Source organism: Pagrus pagrus, assembly GCF_965226575.1.
Source record: "Pagrus pagrus genome assembly, chromosome: 16".
Classification (NCBI taxonomy): domain Eukaryota; kingdom Metazoa; phylum Chordata; class Actinopteri; order Spariformes; family Sparidae; genus Pagrus; species Pagrus pagrus.
Window position 1 is genome coordinate 691,255 of NC_140200.1, and position 24,866 is coordinate 716,120.

The 24,866-nt window shown below is 44.1% G+C and overlaps 2 protein-coding genes and 1 long non-coding RNA gene across 6 annotated transcripts; 1 reads left to right on the top strand and 2 right to left on the bottom strand.

Moving 5' to 3' along the window:
* Positions 1 to 122: 122 nt before the first annotated feature.
* Positions 123 to 956, bottom strand: LOC311271248 (uncharacterized protein). The gene is made up of 2 exons (XM_084376852.1): positions 674 to 956; positions 123 to 380 (listed from the first exon to the last, which is right to left on the bottom strand). The coding sequence occupies exons 1-2, from the start codon at positions 855 to 857 to the stop codon at positions 289 to 291; spliced, it is 276 nt and encodes a 91-aa protein (XP_084232978.1). The 5' UTR covers positions 858 to 956; the 3' UTR covers positions 123 to 288.
* On the top strand, positions 345 to 12,427 carry ubr7 (ubiquitin protein ligase E3 component n-recognin 7). 4 transcript variants are annotated; one of them, XM_084376819.1, is made up of 12 exons: positions 345 to 439; positions 1,888 to 2,019; positions 3,023 to 3,156; positions 3,422 to 3,482; positions 4,170 to 4,265; positions 5,263 to 5,316; positions 5,398 to 5,503; positions 10,571 to 10,695; positions 11,075 to 11,239; positions 11,349 to 11,514; positions 11,650 to 11,711; positions 12,080 to 12,427. In XM_084376819.1, exons 2-12 carry the CDS (start codon positions 1,903 to 1,905, stop codon positions 12,170 to 12,172), a joined length of 1,179 nt encoding a protein of 392 aa, XP_084232945.1. In that variant the 5' UTR covers positions 345 to 439; positions 1,888 to 1,902; the 3' UTR covers positions 12,173 to 12,427. The 4 variants fall into 4 exon arrangements, with proteins under 4 accessions (XP_084232945.1, XP_084232943.1, XP_084232946.1 ...); XM_084376817.1 differs by having other exon boundaries at positions 376 to 478; XM_084376820.1 differs by lacking the exon at positions 345 to 439 and adding an exon at positions 485 to 587.
* Positions 12,428 to 19,678: 7,251 nt separating this feature from the next.
* LOC311271252 lies at positions 19,679 to 20,849 on the bottom strand. Its single transcript, XR_014624383.1, has 3 exons — positions 20,779 to 20,849; positions 20,394 to 20,517; positions 19,679 to 19,959 (listed from the first exon to the last, which is right to left on the bottom strand). It is a non-coding gene; the product is annotated as an uncharacterized lncRNA (long non-coding RNA).
* Positions 20,850 to 24,866: the final 4,017 nt, after the last annotated feature.

A 24,866-nucleotide genomic window follows, 5' to 3' on the forward strand; every position in this document is an offset into this window, starting at 1 on the left:
TGATTACATTTAGCTGTTGTGACCTGCAGCTGCTCTGGACTCGGGGTGAACTCACCTGTCCTCAGAGGTAACTGATCAGTGATCAATGACTGACCGATGCAGCAGAAGAAGAAGAAGCTCACCACGTTTTGAAAAGCACTTTTTATTTTTGGTATTTATCCGAGTGTAAACAGTGAGTCAGACACACCTGAACCTGCTTCATCTGGTCATGTGACTGATCACCTGACATGTACAGTCCAAATAGATAAGACAGTGACGTCATCCTGTCTCACGCAGCCCACAGGTGTTTCAGGTTTTGGATCTTTTAGCTGGAGGTTGAACTTCAGAGTTTTCAGGATGATCTGGCTCTAATTCATCACTGTCTTCCTCCTCCTCCTCACCTGCAGCAGGTCAAACAGGTGAATCAGAAGAACGACAGCGGACATTTTGAAAAGCACAGGTGGGATAACAAACACTCCTGATGGCCGCGTTCATTCAGGTAAGTCAGTTCAGTTCTAGGTCGAGTGTCTACGGACAGGAGTCATTGTTCGTGTTGCCAGCTCCACCTTCACCTGCTCTGACACGTCAATGTGTCACAGAGCTCACAGGTACACTGACCGGTAACATCTTCATCTCGGACAGGTAGCAGAGTGTGTCCTGCTGTGATGTTAGCAGTTAGCCTCAGTTAGCTCACCTTCTGCGCAGTCTCCGAGGGCTTTTTCCCGATCCACCAGCTCGCTGAGCAGTCGCGATATGTTCGGGTTTAGGTCGTGAATCCCGGCGATCAGAGAGCTCAGATTATTTTCTACATTAACGCTGATCTTCTCTTTCACTCCATCTCTGAACTTCAGCTCCGCATACACAGCCACGGCCGCCATCTTTGCTACAGCGTCGTGCTGTCGTCATCACGTACCGTCTGCCGCCTTCCTAACCCTCGAAAATTGTAGTTTCACAGCCTTTTAAGCAGTTATTGTTGTTGGCAGTATTCGGGGACGCTTCCAACTTTTATCCAGATGTTGAAAATAATGTTCTTTCTGCAGGCTGACGGGATGGGGCTTTATTTGACCAACATGGTATAAATTAAGACACAGGACTGATCCGTCACACTGATCTGTAGACTAAAGGTGCAAAGGCTCTTTACGTGATCTCTGGTTGTCACGTGAATGCACCACAGAGCCACCACAGTAGGTCATTGTCGGTTATTTTCGTCATAATGTCATTAACGTCAGTTTCCCGCCACACTTTAATGACTCGTGCTTCTCCGCTCCACTTCTTCTTCGTGTAGTTTGTTGTGTTTGGAAACGCGCTGACCTCTGACCCCTGGATGCCGCCAAATACGATCTGCGGAAATAAACCGGAAGTTGTCATTGGGCTAACAGCAGCTAGCGGGTTGATAACAAAGATCCATCAGCTGATCAGGCGTAGCGGATTATTGATTGTTATTGATCGGGTCATTGACTGGTTTACAGTCGGATCAGACGGTGCAGACAGTCCGCCTTACGTTCCGGTTCGGTTCAGTTTCGGCTCGGTAAGTTCGTGTTTTTAATCACGTAACTGTTAGTTAGCATTAGCAGGTAGCGGATTCACATGCATCTCTACTGATCAAACTAAGAGACGCTAACTGAAGCCGGACTTCAAACACACTGTATATTGATGGTTTATCGATCATTCAGCAGCTGATCAGACATCGATAGATGCACACAGAGCTCACATAGAGACTGAGGGTGGCGCTGTTTGCGACGTCATCGTGTACTTAAGAAGTCAAGTAACCACCAAGAGATGAAAACGTAAACACAGAACCAGTGGAATCAGAACCAGTAGAGTCAGAACCAGTAGAGTCAGAACCAGTAGAGTCAGAACCAGTGGTCAGTCAGTCACAGACTCTTCTGTATTGTGTGATGATTCTAGCTGTAGGTTCTGAACATGTCGGAGGAGCAGACCGTGTCTCTGGTTGATGTTCTGGAGGAAGATGAAGAGTTGGAGGAAGAAGCTTCAGCTGTCCTGGCAGGAAGTGACTCTGATCACTGCTCATATCCTCAGGTGAGTGCACCTGTATGAACTGTGTGGCCACTACATCAGGAACACCTGTAAAATCTAATATGCTTTAAATTCTACCTGTGCACCGACAATAACGTTTATGATCACTGAGTGACTTCATCAGATCTGATGTATATGAAGTAAACAAGATAAAGAAGCGTTGAACATTGAATCTGATGGTTCAAACCACATTCAGCCAGATGTTGAACAGATGTTAACGTCTGCTGTAGTTTCATGGACGGAGTGTGGAAACATCTTCGCAGTCAGCTGCTTTGGTGTCTTCCCACCCAGTAATCAACATTCAGTAATCAATACAGTCCAGTGCGGCGTCAGAGGGTATTTTCTTTTTCAGAGATCCTTTATTGATTTGTTTGTGAAGATGGTTCACTCCTGACAGATTGAGAAACTGAATCACTGTCTTGTTGTTTTTTTGCTGAATCACAGTTTTGTTTACTTTTGATGAATATTATTTGAACTTATGAAAAAGCCGTCAGGATAAAGTCAAGCAGTTGTCGTAAAATATCTTTCTATGGAAGAGTTTGTTGAGACATAAAACCAATGATCTGTTGCTCTTTACTGATCCACATGTGACGGTTCAGAACCGTCAGTGCTGAGATGACGTCACGAGCCTGCTGTTACTGAGCTCAGAGTTGGTGATGGTGTTTTAATTGACTGATTTATGTTCACAGGGGTTCAGTGTTATATTCTTCAGGGAAAACAACAATAGAAACACCTCTCAGGATGATGTAGTCCAGTTCACCTCAGTTAGAAATGTGTAGTCCTCTTAACAGCTGAGTGGAGTTTGAAGCTGATTGATCACATGATATGGCTCAGGGGCAGGTTCATCAATACTCTGTATTGATACAGTACATTATAACTCCTCCCGGTCCTTCGTGTGACTCTGCAGATACATGAAGAACTAATTCATTTATATTTCAACATGTTTTCAGCCTGTTTGTGTGTATTTATCTGTGTAACTGTGTGTATTTCTTCATGTGTATTTTAGGGCTACGTGAAGCGTCAGGCTCTGTACGCCTGTAACACGTGCACACCAAAAGGAGGAGAGGCAGCAGGCGTGTGTTTGGCGTGTTCATACAAATGTCACGAAGGGCACGACCTGTTCGAACTTTACACCAAGAGGTCGAAGTCAAATATCATCTTCATGTATCATCGATTATAAAAACCTGTTGATTGAATTAGATTTAATGTGTCAGTGAAAACAGTTTATTGTCACACTGATTGATCAATCAGTCAAATGTAAAACCTATCGACTGTTGAAACAATTGTTCAGGTTATGAAGGAACAGCCCATGAAATTGAAATCTGATTATGAATAATTATAAAACTAATAACCAGAACAAACATGACGATGTCACTGACTCACTCTTCTTCTGTGGTTGCATTAGGAACTTCCGCTGTGACTGTGGAAACAGGAAGTTCACAGAGCTGCAGTGTAAAATCTTTCCCGTGAGTTCACATGTGATCACATCAACATTATTAACAAACATCAACACAAGCATAGTTCAGATCTGACGAGTTGCTGAGAAGAAAAACACATGAAGGACTCGATGTCAGCTTCCACATGTTCTGTTTCTACTGGATGGTAGTGATGATGATGTTAGGAGAGTGGACCCGACCCGGCAAACAACTTGACACAGGATATTAGCTCAAATGTTTGGAGTGAAGAAGACAGACTGAGCGCTGTGTGTTATCGAGGTGATGATCCTGCTGCTGTCTCTTTCTCCTCTTCCTCCACTGCTCACTGTCATCTGAAGAGCATGAAAGAAATAAATGAATTGTCCCAATCAGTGTTTTTCATTGTTGAATAACAGCGAAAATAATTCTGAACACTTAAAGAGTTTAAACTTTGAACACGGACTCACAAACAAACAACACATTCATCACATTGTAATGGTGAAGTGTTATTGAATAGTTATATGTAGGTCGACACTGGTGTAGAAAGAGTCCACATGTCCAGAATCAACCAGTTTCAAAGAGCTTTGAGCAAACGCTGGAGCCAGCATGAGGGTCAGGGTCAGCTCTGCATGAACAATCAGCCTCTTCTGATTGGATGAATTACTTCACATAACTCATCCTGTGTGTGTGTGTGTGTGTGTGTCTCTCTCTCTCTCTCTCTCTCTCTCTCTCTCTCAGGAGAAAGAGGAGGTCAACACTCTAAACAAATACAGTCATAACTTCTTTGGAGTTTACTGCACCTGCAGCCGGCCTTACCCTGACCCAGACGACCAGGTGAGATATACACCTGAGACTCATCTGTCCACCAGGGGCCCGTTCCATAAAGTGATCTTACCAAATAAGCCCGTCTCATTTCAATTGGTTCCATAAAGCAAAGCCACACAGTCCAATCTCAGTTTCTATGGCAACTGAAACTGGGAAACTAACCTGGTCCGAGACGTTAGCTGGCAGGTTAACTGGCAGGTCAGCTGGCAGGTTAGCTGGCAGGTTAACTGGCAGGTCAGCTGGCAGGTTAGCTGGCAGGTTAGCTGGCAGGTCAGCTGGCAGGTTAGCTGGCAGGTTAGCTGGCAGGTCAGCTGGCAGGTTAACTGGCAGGTCAGCTGGCAGGTTAACTGGCAGGTCAGCTGGCAGGTCAGCTGGCAGGTTAGCTGGCAGGTCAGCTGGCAGGTTAACTGGCAGGTCAGCTGGCAGGTTAGCTGGCAGGTCAGCTGGCAGGTTAGCTGGCAGGTCAGCTGGCAGGTTAACTGGCAGGTCAGCTGGCAGGTCAGCTGGCAGGTTAACTGGCAGGTCAGCTGGCAGGTTAGCTGGCAGGTCAGCTGGCAGGTTAACTGGCAGGTTAACTGGCTAGATAGATGACAATCAGTGCCGATCAATTCGAGCACCCTTATTTCAGGCTCATGCTACATAAAATAAGTCTCAAACTAAACTATTATTATTGTTATTATTATTATTATTATTGTTGTTGTTATTATTAATGATAGTAGCTTCATAATTATTAACATTACAACTGCAAAAAATATAATGACCTGAACTGTATAAATGTATCTGCCTCTATCTTTATTTTCTTTACAGGAAACATGTTTTAGATGTTTTGGTTCATACATTCAAATGCTTAAAAACGAAACAGTGAAATGTTTAATGTAAATAATTCTGTAATTAAGTGCATGTTGTTATTTTGACCAGTTGAACCTGTTAGATTAGTCTTGATGGAGCCAGAAGTTTAATCTTCACAGGTGTGTTCCTTCATGACTCTGTCTGTGGTTGTGTCCAGGTGGAGGATGAGATGATTCAGTGTGTGTTGTGTGAGGACTGGCTGCACGGCAGGGTGAGTCCAACACAAGTACCTGACACAGGTAACTGCGGTACACCTGACACAGGTGACTGACTCACCTGTCTGTATTTTCAGCACCTGGGCTGTGTGGTTCCAGACTGTGTGGAGCTTCAGGAGATGATCTGTGAATCCTGTATGAACAAAAACCCTTTCCTCTGGACCTACGCTGCTCACCTGGCAGGTAAAGACTCCTGTTCATCTGTCATGTTTTCATGTTCATGTGTTCACACACAGTTTGTGTGTCTCCTGCTGATCTCAGAGTTTAAAGGTACAACTTTTAGATTGTTTTTTATGATGATCAAATTAGTTAACTAGAAAATGTGCTGCTTTGTTTCCGATGTAGTCTCCTCTTTGTTTGTATGTGTTTTTTTAGGTAAGTTCTCCCTTAACAATAAGGAAACATCATCACTTATTCTAATCAAATTCAAAAAACTTTATTTGTGCCCGGGGGGCAGTTTAAGGCACGTGGGGTAGTTGTACCCAGACACAAACAAGTCAGCATGTTAGAACAAGTCAGTACTTTGAAAAGATGAATACGAATCAAATAAGAAAAGAATGAAATAGAGTAAATAATCAGGAGCTGAACAGCCTCGGGAACAACGGTTGCTCTTCTCCTCTGAGTCCTGCAGCTCGGCAGCAGAGCCGGCGTCCTGAGAGGAGCCACTCAAACGCTGGTAACAGAGCGAGGGACGAGTCCTGAAGGAGCCGGAGCGGTCCTCAGTGTTCTGACCGGCAGTCCAATGAGTTTAGAGCAGACTGTGACCGTGCTCTGCAGGCGCGTCCTGTTTTGCAGGCTTATGGAGTGGAACCAGCAGGTGATGGAGAAAGTGATGAGTCTATGAAGGAGAAACAAAATGTCTGGAGAATGTTCTCATTTACCCCAAAAGTGTTGAGCTTCCTCAGGAGATACTGCCGCTGCTGGCATCTCCTGAAGATCTCCTCAGTGTTGGAGGCAAACGTAAAAATTGTGCCCAGGTATTTGTCCTCCACCAGCTCGAGCTCCCTCTGCCTGCTGGAGAAGGTCACCACCATCTCTTTGGTCTTCTGTGTTTAGCTCCAGGGCAGATTTGTCACATCACTCCACAGACTCCTGCAGCACTGAGCTGTGGTGACGTGAGGACCTGAGAGCAGCGACAGGAGAACTGATGAACCAGATGAGTCAGGATGGGTGGACCTGCAGTCATCTGTGCAGAGGATGAAGAGCAGAGGAGAGAGGACGCAGCCCTGAGGGAAGCCTGGAGAGGTGTCGGAGAAGGTGTTGTTGACCAGAACCCTCTGTGATCTGTTGGTCAGGAAGTCTGTGATCCACTGGATCAGCTGGTGGTCCAGGTGGGAGCGGTGGAGAGTTTCTCTGCAGGGATGTGGAGCTGTAGGGTGTTGAATGCAGAGGAGGAGTCTGCACACAGGAGTCTGGCTGTGGTGTTGGGCGGTTCCAGGTGTTTGTGTACCGTGTCCATCATGAGTGTTTTCATCATCAACCCCTCTGCCTGCACGGTACCGAACTGGAGAGGGTCCATCAGTGGGTCAGTCACTGTGATGACCCTCTCCTTAGCCTTCATCACGAGAGAGGTGAGAGCCACAGGCCTCAGGTTGTTCAGAGCCTTGACTGAGCTCTTCTTGGGGATGGGGATCACTGTGGAGCCCCCCAGCTGCTCTGCACAGCACCGCAGGACACAGGGCCAGGTGCTGGGTTCTCCTTGGTCCGCCCCACCTCCTCCGTGTTGAAGGAGAGTTCAGCTGCTGCAAGCTTGAGGGAGGAGGTGATTGCTTCTAGAAAAGAAGGAGTTGAGGTCGTTGGGGAGGGATGCTGGGCTGCTGCCCGCCACCTGGACGGTCCTGTGGATTGAGTGAGCAGTGTTCACAGCTGCCATGTTCTTATTCCCCTGCCAGGCTGAGCGGAGGCTCCCTTGTGTGAATTTTTGCTCCACCTTATTCTTATACTTCAGCTTGGCATGTTTTATGGCGTGCTTAACCTCTCTGTTTACCTCCTTTTTTAGAAGAATACTTTTTTCTTTTTACACAAAAGGAGATGTATGAAGACACCGTGTCCACTTGCTCACTGATGTTGCTGGAGGGGACAAGAAGGTTATCCCAGTCTGTGGATTCGAATCATCCCTGCAGAGTTGCAATGCTGTCGTTGGTCCACTTCTTGATGTGTTTGGTCACCTTCTCTGTCCTCCCTATGACCGGGGTGTGGGATGGTACCAGCAGGACGGTGTTGTGGTCAGCAAGGCCAAGGGGGGGAAGAGCAACTGATCTATATGCATCTGGAACGGATCCATAGCATTTATCCAGAGTCTTCCCCAAGCGGGTGGTGCAGGTGACATATTGGTGAAATCCTTTCAGTGACTTGTCAGCTGAGCAGTGGTTGAAGTCTCCCAGGATGAATTTGGGAGAGCCAGAGGTTATGGGTTCCAGTTTGTTTACAGTTTTCTTAATGTGGTCTATGGCAGTGGAGGCATCTGCTCCGGGGTGAATGTAAACCAGGATGAGAAACAGCTGTGGGAACTCTGGGAAGGTAGAAAGGGCGGAGGGAGACGTCCAGAAGCTTGATGTCGGTGTTGCACAGCTCCTCTCTGATGATGACCCTTGAGCACCAGCGTGTTTACACATAGACGCACACCGCCGCCATGTTGTTTCCTGTTGAGCTCTGTGTCTTGGTCCAGCCTTATGGTGGGACGAAGCCATCAATGTACAACACAAGAATGGGGGCAGTCCTGTATTCATGCATGTGGTTGACGTTGGCTCGCAGCTGGTGTGTTTTTTGATGCAACAAGCGCACGTTAGCCAGGATGACTGAGGGGAGCGCCCGGTATTTACATTTCTCCCTCTTAAGTCTGGTCCTAATTCCACCCTTTTTCTTTCCCCTCCTGGTCACCTTCTTTTTGTTGTTGAGTCCACTTCTTCCGCAGAGTGGTCTCGTAGTATTTCCTCAGGAAACGTGTCTGTGGTGATGCCTTGATGGGGGTGAAATGAGCGAGCCGCAGCAGAAAGTCTCTGGTGTAGGTGACTCGCAGCCCGTCAGCTGAGATAACCAGCCATATTACACAAAATATACAAAGCCATACAAATCAACTACTCTACCAGCTAACCGGTCGACCGCACGAGCAGTGACCCGGAAAAGGAAGTCTTTTTTTTAATTTTGTATTGATAGTCTGAATCTGTGAAGTTAACAAAATAAAATGATACAAAGTAACCTGAACGCAAATGTACTTAGTTACCAGGGTTTTCCCTGGGTTTTTGTTTTTTTTGAGACCAAGGTGACAACGGCTGGAGAACCTGGATGACATGCGCACGTGCAAAGTGTGTGGGGAGACGCTAGAAACGCGGACACTTCAAAAGTTTTTTTTTTTTGTTTGTTTGTTTTTTTAAAGCACCTGGGGAGCACCAAAGCTGAGCATAGGAAAACAATGACTGTGTCCGAAATCACTCACTACCAACTCTATAAACCTGGCTCATGTAGGTGGGATCGCACCATGGGTCTTTTAATAAATCCATGGATCGCCCCCTTAGCTGTCACCTGTCTCTCTCTTCCTCTGGCCTCGGTCTTTTGGCAAAGATGGCCTTTATTTTTTTCATTTCTCTCTCACTAGCCCTTTTCACACAGAGACGCCGCATTATCACCGCAGCGGCGGTTCGACATTTCTCTGCCGCTGGTTGTTCACACAGAGCCGAGCAGCTCCGGCGTAAAAGGCGAACCACAGTAATTCACACAGGAAGCCGGCGCCGCGGCTCCAGAAGAGGCGTGACGGTACGCGTCATGGTGATGACGTGTTTTTTCAACGTGTTTCCCCGGTGTTTACCTGTTAATCTAAACATGTACACACTGACTGTTTATCATCATATGATGCTGTTATAATGTGCTGTGATGAGATCCTGACACACCAAACATCCTGGAAAGTGACAAAGTTACGTTTTTCTCTTAATTACATAATCGCCATCAATAAACTGGACGCTGTCTGACTCCATCACTCGCGGGGAGAGCGGCTGTTTTCTGGGGGAAAGTTCACTGAAGTCTTGGTGGAGAATGACGTCGCGGTGATTTTTTTCATCGCGACAAACAGTTGGAGAGTTAAAGTTTTCTGCCGGGGACAGTTGTGTTTTTCGGGCAGAAATGTGATGAAGAGTCGGTCGGACCGACAGGCTGACAGACGCTTCTCCACGTATAACTGCGGTATTATTTTCCTCATATAAGTTGCCAAAGACATGACCAGTTACTACGTTCCTGGTGTTTGGTCCTGTAACGTTGCTTTGTGGGACATTCTCTATATTTTGTTGAGTGAAGGACCTGTACAGTTATCAGACAGTGAACACCATCAGACCGACATGCCCTCGTTCCGCATCGCCGGCTTATCCACTCACACTGGTTCGGTTCGCCAATACTGCGCCTCTGATACCACCTCTGACGGGGCATCAGAGGTGGAGGGAAGTTTCACCCCTCGCCGCATCTGAAACTTTCACACAGAGACGGATGTGGTGAATTGGGCTTCTCTCTCTCTCTCGTTCTTGCTGTCGTCTGCCTGCCACACATGAAGTTGAGAACTGACGTTACACTCGTGACTTCTAGCTTTTAACACAGACACTAATATTTTAAACTAAACAATAATCTCTTACCTTTATCAAAGTCCTAAAACGTCTCTGCCTTTATCCTGTTGGAAGTCGTAACGCTGGGAGTTGTTGGAAGTAGTAGCCAAAGTAACGATCTATTTAGCGCGCTGGAGTGGAAGAGGGAGGCGTCATGTGACACGCATGCATACGACGCAAACGCTGGTGACGTACGACGCAAGTGACGTTCGCGCTATGTGGAGGGTGACTGTTCCCCAGCCGCCCTGTAGAGGCACCACGATCCTCATATTTCTGTTGTGTGAAGATGTTGGAAACCATCATTTTCTGCCCTTTTTCAACCGGGCAGGGAAAACCTTGGTTACACTCCACCACTGCTGACTCTACAGGATGTTTATTTTTACTGTAGATGTGTATCTGTTCCAGATATTGATTTTAGGCGTCATTGATTACTGATATCTGACATTGACCATGTTGGTTGAAATTCGTGAAGAGGATACAATGTTTCCTGTTTGTCAAAGAGCCTGTTAGCTTAGCATGTCTGTCTGATGATCAATCAAAACCTCTGTGATGTGTTCAAGGTCCTTCTGAAAGCACAGATAACAACCAACTAACTGGTCGACAACCATATCTGTCTGTGTGTGCATCGTACACTTCCTGTCTCTGTGATGTACTTCCTGTTCAGTTCCAGGTGCAGACGTACAGGTGAAGGAGTTGAACGATGCGAAGGAGGTGGCAGCGGTGAAGGAGGTGAAGGAGGAAACAGGAGCAGACGAGTCAAACACAAACCTTCCAAACAAAGAAGAGAAGGTGAGAGGGTTAAACTGATCTGAGTTTAAATGTGCACGTCTTCAATATGACATCACGTGTCTTAATTATGACATCACATTTGAGCTCTAAAAACATCATCAAACTCTTGCAAAAGTTTCCAAAATGTGTCTCTGAGGCAAGTTACAGAAATACAAACTGATTGATCGTACCGGATCAAACTGATTATTAATGTCATCAGCTGGAGTCATTAAATCATCTGATACACCAAGAGTTCAAACTGATTATTGATCTGATCTGTTACTGTCACAATAAACATTCTGTTTTTATTAATCAGTCACGATTTAGTCCGTTTCCACCTGTGTGATGAAATCAATTCACACTGATCAGTGCGATTGATTATTGATCCTTAACCTTTCAGGCTGATGATGTCATCCAGCCCAGCTGTAAGCGGAGTCGTGAGGAGTCGGAGCCAAGTTGTAGACTGACGGAGCTGCAAGTAATTGGTCAGAGAAGAGTCCAATCAGGAGCCGTCTTCTGGCCGTCAGCGTGGCGCTCCAAACTCTGCTCCTGCAACGCCTGCCAGGTAGAACCACCTGTCTGAGTTCCTATTGGCTGAAGCCCTGATGGTGTAACTATGAGGTCGTGGGATAGTTTAATATGTACTTCTGTTGATGTGATGATCGTGTCATCAGGAGCGTCTGTCTGCCGCCGGTCTGTCTTTCCTGTTGGACGAATCGGACACTGTCCTCGCCTACGAGAACAAAGGGAAGAACAACGAACAGACGCAACGAGGTCACGACCCTCTGATGTCAGCGCTCGACAACCTGAACCGCGTGCAGCAGCTCGAGATCATTCATGGTACACAGAAAACTACAAGTATACATGCAGTCCTACAAGTACTACACAGAAAACTACAAGTGTACACGCAGTACTATATACACACACAGTACTGTCACTGTGAGTACTTGAGTTATTTGTGTTTGTTGGTTTCAGGTTACAACGACATGAAAAGTGAACTGAAGGACTTTCTGCAGAGATTCGCTGCAGAAGGAAAAGTGAGTTTGAGACTAAAGACTGTGATGATGTCATGAGACTGTCTCTTCTCTGATAGGCTGAGTGATGATGTCATGAGACTGTCTCTTCTCTGATAGGCTGAGTGATGATGTCATGTGACTGTCTTCTCTGATAGGCTGAGCGATGATGTCATGAGACTGTCTCTTCTCTGATAGGCTGAGTGATGATGTCATGTGACTGTCTTCTCTGATAGGCTGAGTGATGATGTCATGAGACTGTCTTCTCTGATAGGCTGAGCGATGATGTCATGAGACTGTCTCTTCTCTGATAGGCTGAGTGATGATGTCATGTGACTGTCTTCTCTGATAGGCTGAGCGATGATGTCATGAGACTGTCTCTTCTCTGATAGGTTGTGACTCCTGATGACATCCGTCAGTTCTTCGAGCAGCAGCAGAGTCGTAAGAGACGGCGAGTCGATGCCGGACGTTTCTACAGCCCCTGACAACCTTTGACCTCCAGCTGTCCCTCTGATGACCTTTTACCTTTCGTCACCTCCTGACTGGGAGTGTCCTCCATCCGTTATCTTCTTCTCATTTCTTCTTTCCAGGCGATGTTGTGGATTTTCTGAATAAAGTTTTTATCTTCATTTTATTTTGAAACTGTCAGACTTCCTGTTTGTAACGTGTGTTTCACCAACATTATGTGTCTGTTTCCTTTTTACTGAAAACTAATAAAACTGAATCATGTGAACCAACAACATGGAGTCCTGTCGTATTTCAGGATCAATCAACAGAACTAACTGATTATTGATGATGTCACAGTGGAAGCTTGTCGGGTTGATTTAAATTAAACTAAACGCTGAAAATCTAAATAAATCCAGAATATTTACAAAAGAAGTGAAGGAAATACGTCTTTAACATATTTGTAGGCTGACTGATGTCTGAGGCTTCATGTTTGAAAACCAGCTGTTCCTCTCGTTTCCTCATCCTCCTCCAACACCCACGTTGCCACGCGCATCTCAGACTGTCTGGCAGGTATCTGCACTTGGACAACTGCACATCACCTCAAGCTCAACCTTAGTAACACTGAACTCTTCATCGCGGGGAAAGACTGCCCTCAGATGGACCTGTCAGTCACTGTCGAGGACGTCACAGTATCGCCTTCATCGACTGTGAGGAACCTGGGTGTGATCCTCGACGACGGACTATCCTGCACCCCCAACATCACCGCGTTGCCCCGATCCTGCAGATTTTTCCTCTACAACATTTTCAGGATCCGGTCCTTCCTCACAAAGGACACAATGCTGGACTACTGCAACTCGCTCTTGGCTGGACTCCAGCCTCTGCAACTAAACCGCTGTAACGTATCCAGAACGCTGCAGCACGCCTTGTTTTCAATCTACCCAAACTCTCCCATGTGACTCCCTTCCTCCGTGACCTCCACTGGCTTCCTGTTGCGGCCCGCATCCGATTCAAGACCATGGTGCTGGCCTTCAAGGCTGTCAACAGAACTGCACCCATCTACCTCCAAACACTGGTCAGACCACACGCCCCAGCACGAGCACTTCGCTCTACTACATCAGCCGGCCGGCTGGTGCCGCCATCACTAAGAGCAAACAAAGGTCGCTCAGCGAAGTCATGACTCTTCTCTGTTCTGGCGCCTCAGTGGTGGAACGAACTCTTGACCAACGTCAGGACAGCAGAGTCACTCGCCATCTTCTGCAGAAGACTCAAGACTCACTTGTTCAGACTTCACCTGGACCTGCAGAGCATGACTAAGGTAATGATCAGGGGCGGACTTATAGGCAAAACTAGGCGGTTGCCTAGGGCCCGAAGTTCCTGAGGGCCCCATAAAAATCCTCATACACTTATGGTTAATACAGTTATTACTTATTTGCGCACATTAATTATGTTTTTGATTAAAATCCTCTCGCTTAAATGCAGCAGAATGCTAATCGTATTATGTGTGTGTCGGCCCCCGCTTCAGTCTCCACTGCAGTAGCAGCAGCAGCAGCGGCAGCAGCAGTAGCAGTAGCAGCAGCAGCAGCGGCAGCAGCAGTAGCAGTAGCAGCAGCAGCAGCAGCAGCAGTAGCAGCAGCGGCAGTGGCAGCTGCGGCGGCGGCAGCGGCAGCAGCAGCAGCAGCAGTGGCAGCAGCAGCGGCAGTAGCAGCAGCAGCAGCAGCAGCGGCTAGCAACCCACACCCGGCAGGTACAACAACGACGACGTCGACACCTGTGGGGGAGGGTCCGTCGTGTAGAGATAAACTAGTGAGTATCAAAACTGTCCAAGGGGTGATTTTTCCCCCTATATCGATAAATACTCCTTGAAGGCGGAAGCGTATGAGTCATTTTGAAGTAAGCTTTGAATTTCGTTTCTATTTGCTACAGAGGCTGAGAAAACATCAGAAACTATGTAACTTAAGGAAGTTAATTAACAGCTACTACCCACAAGATGGAGATACACTGTTCAATTTTAGGAACTTTATTCAAATCTAAAATTAACTTGTTAAGGATACAGTGTTTCAATGGGCCACATGCCAAGGCTCTTTTAATGATCAATAGCTGGGATAGATAACTCTAAAAGGTAAAATATGACATTTCTAAAATGATATGGGTCAAAATCTTGATCAAAGATGTAAAGCCAGTGATTTTCTACAATTGCATTCAATGTTCAGACCTTGAAGCTCTGACTCAGCTGCTGGGACTTCACTTGTAAAATAGATTATAAAAATGACCCACGGTACATTTTTTACATCTGCAGCAATGTCAGTTCAAAATGTTATCAACTGATCCGTGTCCCTGAATACATGTTTTGTAGTCAGAGCTAACAGAGAGAAACTTTTTCTATCTTGCTCGGTGTTGACGTAACTGTCTGTGTCTTCCTGTTTCCGTCAGTGTGACGAGCTGAAATCCATGCAGGATGCAATCATTGTATCCTGCATGGACGTTGCACTGTATCCTTAACAAGTTCATTTTAATTTCATTTAGATTTGAAAACGGTTCCTAAAATTGAACAGTGTGTCTCCATCTTGGGGGTTGATCTGAAAATGGTGATGATGAATGAGTATTTGTAATTAATGAAAACATTGGTTATTCACTGGGTTGTTGCAAATGTGTGTGATAATCTCTGGACACGAGGGACCTGAATTTAAAGAGAGTGAGGAATATAAACTTTATTCAGGGAGCACTTCATGTCAGGTTCAGGTCATCTAAAAAAAGAAATGGAGGAGAGGAGAGATCTGGCTCTTCACATCCTGCAGGCTTCAGGTAAAGGCTAATTAAGCTACAAATCAAAAACAAGATACATACGAGGTATATATGATTAAATAAATGTTGTTTTTTTAGTCTTTGATGATCAAACTTGCTGTGCTATGTGTGCCACCTTCAAGCCACCAGGACCAGGAACTGCCATTGTACAATGGGTGAGTAACTGAACAACAGTTAAAGACATGTTGAATGGTTATATAGCCATGAAAAAAATATAATAATGTTTAGGTGTCAAATAATAATGAATTAAAAAAAAATGAAATATATAATTTGTTTTCAATGAAACAGATCCAATGTGATGACTGCGACCAGTGGGTCCATGGCTCATGTCTGTCCATGGACAAAACCTGGAAATGTCCCTTATGCCAACAGAAACAAGGGACATGTTTATGTTATAATAAAATCATTGGAGCCCGACTAGTGTTGCATCATGTTATTCCACTGGCTGCATGAGATACGCCTCTTGTTTTTACATTTTACGTCTGTTCATCATTTTTATTAATTTTTATATGCAAATGTTAGCATTTTAGCTCAATAGCTTCCAGGTCATGTGATCAATTGACTCAAAATCATGTCGGGATCATGTAACTACACTGGCTGCATGAGATACACCTCTTGTTTTTACACTTTGAACCTCTTAATATTCTTTATTAATTTTTATTATTTTTAAATGCAAATATTAGCATTAAATCATCATTTTGAGGGTACATGGTTTTCACTGGGCAGGAAGGGTTTGAAATATGTAGCCAGCAACGTAAATGATGCACAGTAGTGGAGTAGAAAGTGCAGTATTTGCCTCTGAGATACAGCGGAGCAGACAAAACTGAAGTTGCATGAAATCCTAAAATGTCTACGTCAGCACTTGAGTAAATATACTTACACTTCACCACTGGGTCAGAGCCTGATACTGTGTTTTGTGTTTGTTTTCAGAATGAGGGAGAGAGACAACGTGAAAAAGGGACAGGAAGAGAGGGACACCAGGTAAAACACATAATACATGTGTATTCTGTTAAAACGTATGTGTCTGTATAATTGACCTGTTGTTTTGTGTGTTGTCTTCTCATTTCAGAGGGCCCCATGCCTGCCTTTGCCTTGGGCCCCAAATTTCTTAAATCCGCCACTGGTAATGATTAAGGGATCCTTGATAAATAGCAGCTGCTATGCTCAGACGAGGGCTTGAAAATTACTTAATCGACGGTGATATGTTGTGATTTCTTTCTTGTGACAAATGTACTTATTGTATGTAGCTTTGGACAAAAGCGTCTGCTAAATGTAAATATCAGAGACTGTTGTAAAGGAAATTGATGTTCAGTGTTTAGGACTTCCTGTTGCTCACAGAGAATGTGATTGGTTGCAGACTTCAAGCCACTCCCATTTTAAGATTGCATCTCTTTATCATAAACTGATGGAGGTGTTTCATTGTACAGGGTCAGTTAGTCGTTTAGGAGAGTTTATTAAAAAATTCAGTTTTAAGGTTGTCAGGCAAAAAGTGGACAAACAAGCAGAAAACATGCTCGGCTTACTTTTCCTTTCCCAACACTAACCCTTTCCCAACACTAACCCTTTCCCAACACTAACCCTTTCCCAACACTAACCCTTTCCCAACACTAACCCTTTCCTAACACTAACCCTTTCCCAACACTAACCCTTTCCTAACACTAACCCTTTCCCAACCAGTAACCAAACCGTGTCTCAGCCGCAGCCTGGTGTTCATTCTACTGTACCTGAAGAGAAACAAAGCCTGACGTGACGGCAGCTTCATGTTGACATCACAAACTCTCCTGTCATGTTTCAGATGGTGAACAGATTTCAGTCAGCGAGTCTGTTTCTGCACATCAAACACCTCGCCAACCCTTCATCTTCTTCATCCTCATCATCCTCCTTCACATTAACCCTTCATCAGTCCTTTTCTTCTCCTCTGTCAGCTGTTGGTTCAGCAGAGGAAATGTAATCAGCTCGATTGTTCAGCTGCTCCGCCTGTTTACAGACTGTTTACAGGCTGTTTATAGGCTGTTTACAGGCCGTTTATAGGCTGTTTACAGGCGGTTTACAGACTGTTTACAGACTGTTAACAGACTGTTTACAGGCCGTTTACAGACTGTTTACAGGCGGTTTACAGACTGTTTACAGACTGTTTACAGGCCGTTTACAGACTGTTTACTCGCTCATTTTTCTGTCACGTGAACATCTGATCACTTTGATATATTTTTCTGCTGCAGTTCAACTCTGACCTGTGATCAGTTCATCCTGCAGGACATCAAACTAACTTTGAGCCACTGATCAAAGATATGAATCATCCAGTCAGCTGCCTGGCAGCCAATCAGCAGGCTGCTGGGACACCCCCTCCCTCCCCCTCCCTCCCCCTTCCCTTCCTCCCCTCGTCCTCATCTGGTCCTTCAGAGTCAGTCTGACTGAGCGGCTCAAAGAGAAAACATCATCATCAACGTTGTCAACAAACGGAACGAACATTAGTTCTGCAGCAGCCAACCAGAGTCCAACAGGTGCTGATCGGTGAGCAGGTGGTGGTTGCCGTGACAATGGTGAGTGCAGTCCTGAGGATGATGGGAAATGTTTCTGTGTCGACTCTGACTCGTCCAAAAGAAATCCTGAAGGAGACGAAGAAAACGATCTACAGCAAACCTCCCCGAAACAAGATCAGCGCTGCGGTGAGTCTGAGATTTATTAACTCATTAACTTAACGAATCAGTGAACTAAAGATATCATCAATTATCTTAATGACTAACTGACCAGCTGAAGAATAAATGATTCAATAACTAACTTAGTGACAGAAACCAGGACAGAGTGGCTTCGAGTCTCAGAGGTTTTTGAGGATACAAACAAAGAAAAGAGTCACAGAACCAATAACAACATTTTATGTTATAATGTTTCCAGACTTTCAAGTGTTCATGGGTTTTTTGTGTTCATCTTATTTTGGTGAAATCTCTGGCTGAATGATAAAATAATCTGAGTTGTTGGAGATGAATGAGGTTGGTTTACTGGTGTCAACTGGTTTATATGAGTGACGAAACAGAGTTCAGATAATAGAGTGAAGTCAGTTTATTCTTAAATAACATTTTATCAATAAGACAGTTTATGACTAGCCAAAAAAAAAACAACTTCATTTTTCATCTCAGTTGATTTGAATACAAATATTTTCAGCTTCAACCAGATTAAAATCCAGATTAAAGATTGAAGACTTGAAAAGTCTGTCTGGTGTCTTTGTTTGCATCGATCTACTGTGATGATGTCATGTGATGTTTCTGACAGCAGGTTGGTTTTTTCTCTTTGACAGCAAAGTTTCTTCGTCATGTCTGTGTTCGCGGTGGCCTTGTTCACCCCGGCTGCCTGGATCCTTCATCACCTGCCGGAGTACCGGCAGAAGGTCCGGCAGAGTCCCAAAACCTGAACATCATCGTCATCATCTTCTTCACCACGAACAGCTGGAGGAAGTTCACTCATCAACATTAACAATCAATAAATATTTCACATTATCAGTTTTTAATGAATGAAAAAAAATTGTTTTGAAATCTGCACGTTCTCCAAATTAAAGTCTGAACACAGTTTAAATGAGACTGAAGCTTCTTATTGTTTTAAGACCTCGTCAGTTTTTATCATCACACCTGCTGAACAGAGCTTCAGAATAACAGCATCCTGTCTCTCTTGTCATGGTCTTTTATTTTGTTAAAAAGTCTTTCTAACCTGTTGAGCTGGATGTTGGATTGTCTTTCATCGTCTTCTCTCTGTGGTACAAACAGGAAGTGAAGATAAAAATAAAGCTCCAGCTTGTGTGTTTGTGTTTGAGCAGGAAGTCTCTGTTTGTTTAGTTTGCTCTGCTGGATTTTCAGAGTTAATCACTTCCTGTTTGGGTTAATCAGTTCCCACAGAGACGAGTCTGAGCTCAGAGGAAGACAGACGTCTTCATTAAGTTCAAAAAATATCTTCATCAGTTTCCATCCTGGACTAGAAGTGAGGGGACATCATCATCTTCATCTTCATCATCATCATCATCATCATCATCTTCATCATCATCATCATCATCTTCATCATCAACAACATCATCATCATCATCATCTTCATCATCAACATCATCATCTCATAATGAAACTGTGTTTAACGGGACAAAAAGGTAAATCTCACGTTCATATTTTAACCTAAAGCAAAATAAACTCTAATTCAATAATTTGGACTTCTTTTTCAGATTATCTACGTGTCATAGACTTTGGCCAATCACAGGTCATGTCAGAGAGAGGGCATTTCCTATTGGCTGTTCTACATCAGGTGGGTGAGTCTCCAATGGAAATCCTACAACATAAAATGTGTGAAAATGTCCCGATGCCACACACAGCTGCAGACTCATTGTGTATGATGTCATTGTGTGTGTGTGTGTGTGTGTGTGTGTGTGTGTGTGTGTGTGTGTGTGTGTGTGTATGTAGGGGTGTGTGTGTGTATGTATGTAGGGGTGTGTGTGTGTGTGTGTGTGTGTGTGTGTGTGTGTGTGTGTGTGTGTACTGGGATGTTTCGGTGCATTAAACGTTTGAGTCGACTGAGTGAATTTGGATTTACAGTGTTTGACCCTTGTGTCATTGTCATTTGTCATTGAGTCTTAATTCTTCTCAAATAATAATCAATAATCAGCTACGTCGCTGTTTCACTTGTTAGTCCTACAGAGATAAACACTAACAGATTCACCCTAACCCAGTCACACCTCAAAAAAAGACAAACCAAAGAGATTTCACCTCAAACATCGTCATTTAATTCACATCACACAACCAGCACATCTCAGATGACTTAACTCTACATGTCACATGAATCCAGATCAAATAGAAGTCGTGCCACTCAGTTTCTACCAAACACTGGAAATAAAGCCATCACTTATCTTCGACAAGTATCTGTTTGTATTCATCAGAAACGCTTCATATTGTAATTGTTCTCTTCACCAGCTGATGCTTTTACTCTGTAAAGTAAAATGTTGTTGTTCCAGTTTGTCTTTGTCTTCTTCTTCTTCTTCTGTCCTCAGATGGTTCTTAAAACCAGAAAACAGATAAATCATCAGTTTCTTAGTGTGTGTGTGTGTGTATATATATGCATGTATATACTATATTACAGACTATGTTTTAGTCTGAATATATACACATATATTCAGACTAAAAGTGTAACACATTTTAATGTATGATTTAATATTATATTTTTTGTTACATTTCATTGATGTCCCGACAGTTTTATGATGTTTACTGTGTGTAATATGCTGCTGATGATGAAGAATCACATCAGTCATGTTCAGATGAAGAAAGACAAAAAACAGATGCTGAAATTACTGATATCAATAAATTAATGTTGATTATGTTAATACACATTTGTATGGAGTCACAAACTGCGTTTGCAAAACACAACAGACAAAAACTCATGAAATGTGATGTTGGTTAGAATTAATGGGTGAAAAATGTATCGACCACTCACCTCTTTATGGCTTTGTAACACACAGTGAAGATAATCAATAATAAGATAAACGATGCTGGGGTGATGAAGAACATCAGGAGTGGGAGATGTTTAAAGTTCACATCTGGACCAGGAGAGGGCAACACTGAAACACAACAACACAGAAGAAGAAGAAGAAGTAGAAGAAGAAGAAGATGGAGATGGAAGAAGAACAACATCAAATGGAGACAAAGAAGAAGAACAACAACATCATAGAGACACAGAAGAAGAACAACAACAACAACAACATGGAGAAGAAGAACAACAACAATGATCAATAAATGAATTCAGATTATTTCTGATATCAAAAACAAGCTTCTAATCTGCAAACAGACAAAAATCATTTAAATGTTTAAGGTGTGTTTACCTGTGAAGGTGAGCCCTCTAAGAGGAGGAGGAGGGGGAGGAGGAGGGGGCGGAGGAGGAGGAAACAGGACGTAAGAACACCTGCAGCTCATCTCCATAGCAACACCTGGACACGCCCCCCAACTCACCTGCAGGCAGTCAGACAGGAAACTGAAACCATGTGTTTTAATAACAAGTTATTATCAAACAATAAGGTATTATTATTATATAAGTGATAATAATAATGATAATAATGATAATGACAATATTTGAGAAGTGTTTAGCTGCAGTACGACTTGACGACTTTGACTAGTCAGGAAACAATCTGTCAGGATGATGACAGCTGCAGACAATGATCAGGGCTGAAACAAGCAGACTGTAAATACTTACACTGAATTTAATTAGAAATACTGAAATGACCTCATTGTATTTTTATCAACTTGTCATGAACAATAATTTGTAATAAGTAACTTTTTCTTGCAAAGCTGCAGAACTCAGTTTACGTGAGTTGGTTTTATTTCACAAACCAAGTACATTGAAAAGATCCTGGATATTCAGTAGTGGGATGTAACTAAGTACATCACTCTTGTACATAGTTACTCTACAAATTAGAGGTAGCTACTCTACTTGAGCACCCTGTTGTGTTCATGCTACTTTTTACTTGTTCTCCACGACATTATAGGGAAATGTTGTTTTTACATAGATGTAGATGGTAGATGGTGAGTGACTCTGCTGTCCTGACGTTGGTCGGGAGTTCGTTCCACCACTGAGGCGCCAGAACAGAGAAGAGTCGTGACTTTGCTGTGCGGCCTTTGTTGTGAAGTGCTCACGCTGGGGCGTGTGGTCTGACCAGTGTTTGAAGGTAGATGGGTGCACTTCAATTGACGGCCTTGAAGGCCAGCACCATGGTCTTGAATCAGATGTGGGCCGCAACAGGGAGCCAGGGGAGGTAATGGAGGAGGGGGGTCACATGGGAGAATTTGGGTAGATTGAAAATGAGGCGCGCTGCAGCGTTCTGGATATGTTGCAACGGTTTAGTCGCAGAGGCTGGAGTCCAGCCAAGAGCGAGTTGGAGTAGTCCAGGTGGGAGATGACCAGTGATTGGACCAGGAGTTGCGTTGCGTCGTTTGTGAGGAAGGACCGGATCCTGCGGATGTTATAGAGGACAAATTTGCAGGATCCGGCCACCACGGTGATGTTGGGGGTTAGCATAGTCCGTTGTCGAGGATTATGCCCACGTTCCTCGCAGTCGATGAAGGCAATACTATGACGTCCTTGACAGTGACTGACACGTCCAGAGGGCAGTCTTTCCCCGGGATGAAGAGGAGTTCAGTTTTACTAAGGTTGAGATTGAGATGATGCGCAGTCGTCCAAGTGGAGATGTCTGCCAGACAATCCAAGATGTGCGTGGCAACATGGGTGTTGGAGGAGGATGGGGGAAAGGAGAGGAACAGTTGGGTGTCGTCAGCATAACAGTGGTAAGAGAATCTGTGTGATGTGATTTCAGAGCCTAGTGATCTAGTGGATAGTGAAAACGGAAGCATTCCTAGTACTCAGCCTTGAGGGACACCAGTTTCCAGGGAGTAGGGTTTGGACAAGGAGCCATTCCACAAGACCTGAAAGGTGTGATTTGTCAGGTATGATGTCAACCAGGTTAGAGCAGAGTCAGCGATGCCAAGTTCAGCCAGAGTGGAGAGGAGGATTTGGTGGTTGACTGTGTCAAACGCAGAGGATAAGTCGAGGAGGATGAGGACTGAAGAGTGGGACGAGGCTCTGGTGGCACAGAGCGACTCAGTCACTGTGAGGAGGGCAGTCTCAGTAGAGTGAGCAGTCCTGAAGCCTGACTGATTAGGGTCCAGGAAGTCATTTTGTGAAAGGTAGGAGGACAGTTGGTTGTAGACGGCAAGTTCCAGGGTTTTAGAGAGGAATGAGAGAAGAGATACAGGTCTGTAGTTTCGGATGTCAGCTGAGTCCAGGGTGGGTTTCTTTAGCAGTGGCTTTACTGTAGCTGTCTTGAAAGGAGCTGGAATACTGAAGTGAGGGAGGAGTTGATCAGGGTGGTGAGGAAAGGCAAGATGTTGTGTGAGATGTTTTGGAGAAGAGAGGAGGGAATCGGGTCGAGGGAACAGGTGGTGGCAAGCTTAGACGTCACTAGTGTGTGAACATCTTCAGAGAAGAGAGGGCTGAAGCATGTAAGGCTGAAGCAGGTAGGGCTGTCAGAGGTGAGGGTTGGGGGAGGTGCTTTCTGGAAGGGCATAGGAGTTAATGAGGAGCTGATTTCTTTTACTTTCTTGGTAAAGTAAGTTGCAAAGTCATCAGCAGTAAGGAAGGGAGAGGGGTGAGGAGGGAAGATACTGAAACAGTTGATGTGAAGTCAGAGAGGAGGTGGTGGTAATGAGCACTGTGTTATAAACTAAACTACCCAACATGTTATTCAAGTGCAGCTAAAATGATTAGTTTATTAATCAGTTAATTGACAGAACATTAATTTAAAAAAATGTGTTACTGTTTTGCTCAGCACTTGTATTTTATAATTATAAAAACTACAGTCATTGTGAATATCATGCCACTTTTCCAAAGGCATCAGCAAATTGTTTTAATCCATGAGCTGTCTGTTGAGTTTATCAAGTTTCTTCGGCTTGTTTTTGAACGCTTTCAGCAGGCTTCTCTCAAATAAACAGGATAATGAAGGATCCATCTCCTCTGATGCCTTCCTGCCAACATTCAGTCATTTGCAGATCACTCCGCCTCTAACTGGCGCTACGTCAGTCTGAAACTTCTGCAGTCATGTCCAAGTGCAGCTGGACGTCACTTTAACAGCAGTGGCTATTGTCGTCAGCTGTTCTGGGATTCTTGTGATGGAGCTGAGTAATTAATCAATACAGATACAACTATAATATCTCATCAATACAAAGTAACAATGAGGAGAATATCAGCTGTTTTATCTGCATGAGTGAGCATTAAACTGAAGCTGTTTATCATATTTTTACTGAGAATGAGGAAGGTTGAAATTAGGGTTTAGGGTTAGTAGTTAGAAGCACAAAGAGTAAATGTGTGTCGCAGACAGAAGTTAATAACGAGACATCACATCAAAACAATTTCAAAGGACTAATGAGTATGAAACCCCAAACTGCCTGAACCACAACCACAACCCAAGAGACACCTTGGTGTTGACTCTATGCCTTAGATACAGTAACACAGGTGACATCATACTTGTGTTAATGAGTTGTGGACTTTAGATAAATTATAATACATCAATATTTCGTATAAATGTAATTTTTGTAGGGCACAGATTGAACCCCTTCTCACCTGGAAGAGTCCGATGATCACAGCGAGGAAAAACCTCAGTAACATAATTTCCAAAACACTCCGCACAGACTGCACCACATCAGACCTGAATCCACATCAGACCTGAATCCACATCGATCTGAATCCACATCAGACCTGAATCCACATCAGTCCAGAGGCGGTATCATTCAGCAGCCTACTCGTCCTGAAACAGTTCAGTTTGTCTGTTTCTTGTCTGAATGTGAGGTCTATGAAAAACTCAGGAGGAGGGAGAATGGTGGGTGAGGGGGGCTGAGAAGCATTTCTATGATGTCACATGATTTTACGTCTGGTTATAAAAATTAATTGAAGCAGTCTGACAGTTTTACAGTCAGCTGCAGACACAGTTTCCTCTAGTTGATCATTTATCAAAGACTATTAATAACTGGCCACCTAACGATGAGGTAATAATGGATTGCGTTTGGCCTAATATTTTATATCTAACACATTCAAACAATGAAGGAAAATGTGCAGCAATATGTCGTGAAGCAGATTTAACTGTCAGGAGATGATGGTTACAGTTAAATAATTATCACTTTATAAAATGTGATGAAAACACAAAACAACAGTTTCAGGTGTAACTGCTTTAACACAACTCAATCATGTATGTGTGTGTAGCCTTACAGTGGTGTTAATGTGTGCGTGTCAGAGGTCAGAGGGGTTAGGGGCTAATAGCCACGATCATACTTGAGGATTATACTTTGTTGGGTTAGGAAAGGGGAAGTTGAGTTAGGGTTAGGACGGGGGCCGCTCTCTCCGTCCACCCTCCTCTCTGGTCCTAGC

Bases quoted from the DNA above. Each gene is read 5' to 3' on its own strand.
- LOC311271248 (XM_084376852.1), bottom strand. From the start codon at position 857: ATGGCGGCCGTGGCTGTGTATGCGGAGCTGAAGTTCAGAGATGGAGTG. The intron at 381-673 runs GTGAGCTAACTG...GACCTGCTGCAG, and splicing joins CCTCGGAGACTGCGCAGAAG to GTGAGGAGGAGGAGGAAGAC.
- ubr7 (XM_084376819.1), top strand. From the start codon at position 1,903: ATGTCGGAGGAGCAGACCGTGTCTCTGGTTGATGTTCTGGAGGAAGAT. The intron at 4,266-5,262 runs GTGAGATATACA...GGTTGTGTCCAG, and splicing joins ACCCTGACCCAGACGACCAG to GTGGAGGATGAGATGATTCA. The intron at 5,317-5,397 runs GTGAGTCCAACA...CTGTATTTTCAG, and splicing joins AGGACTGGCTGCACGGCAGG to CACCTGGGCTGTGTGGTTCC.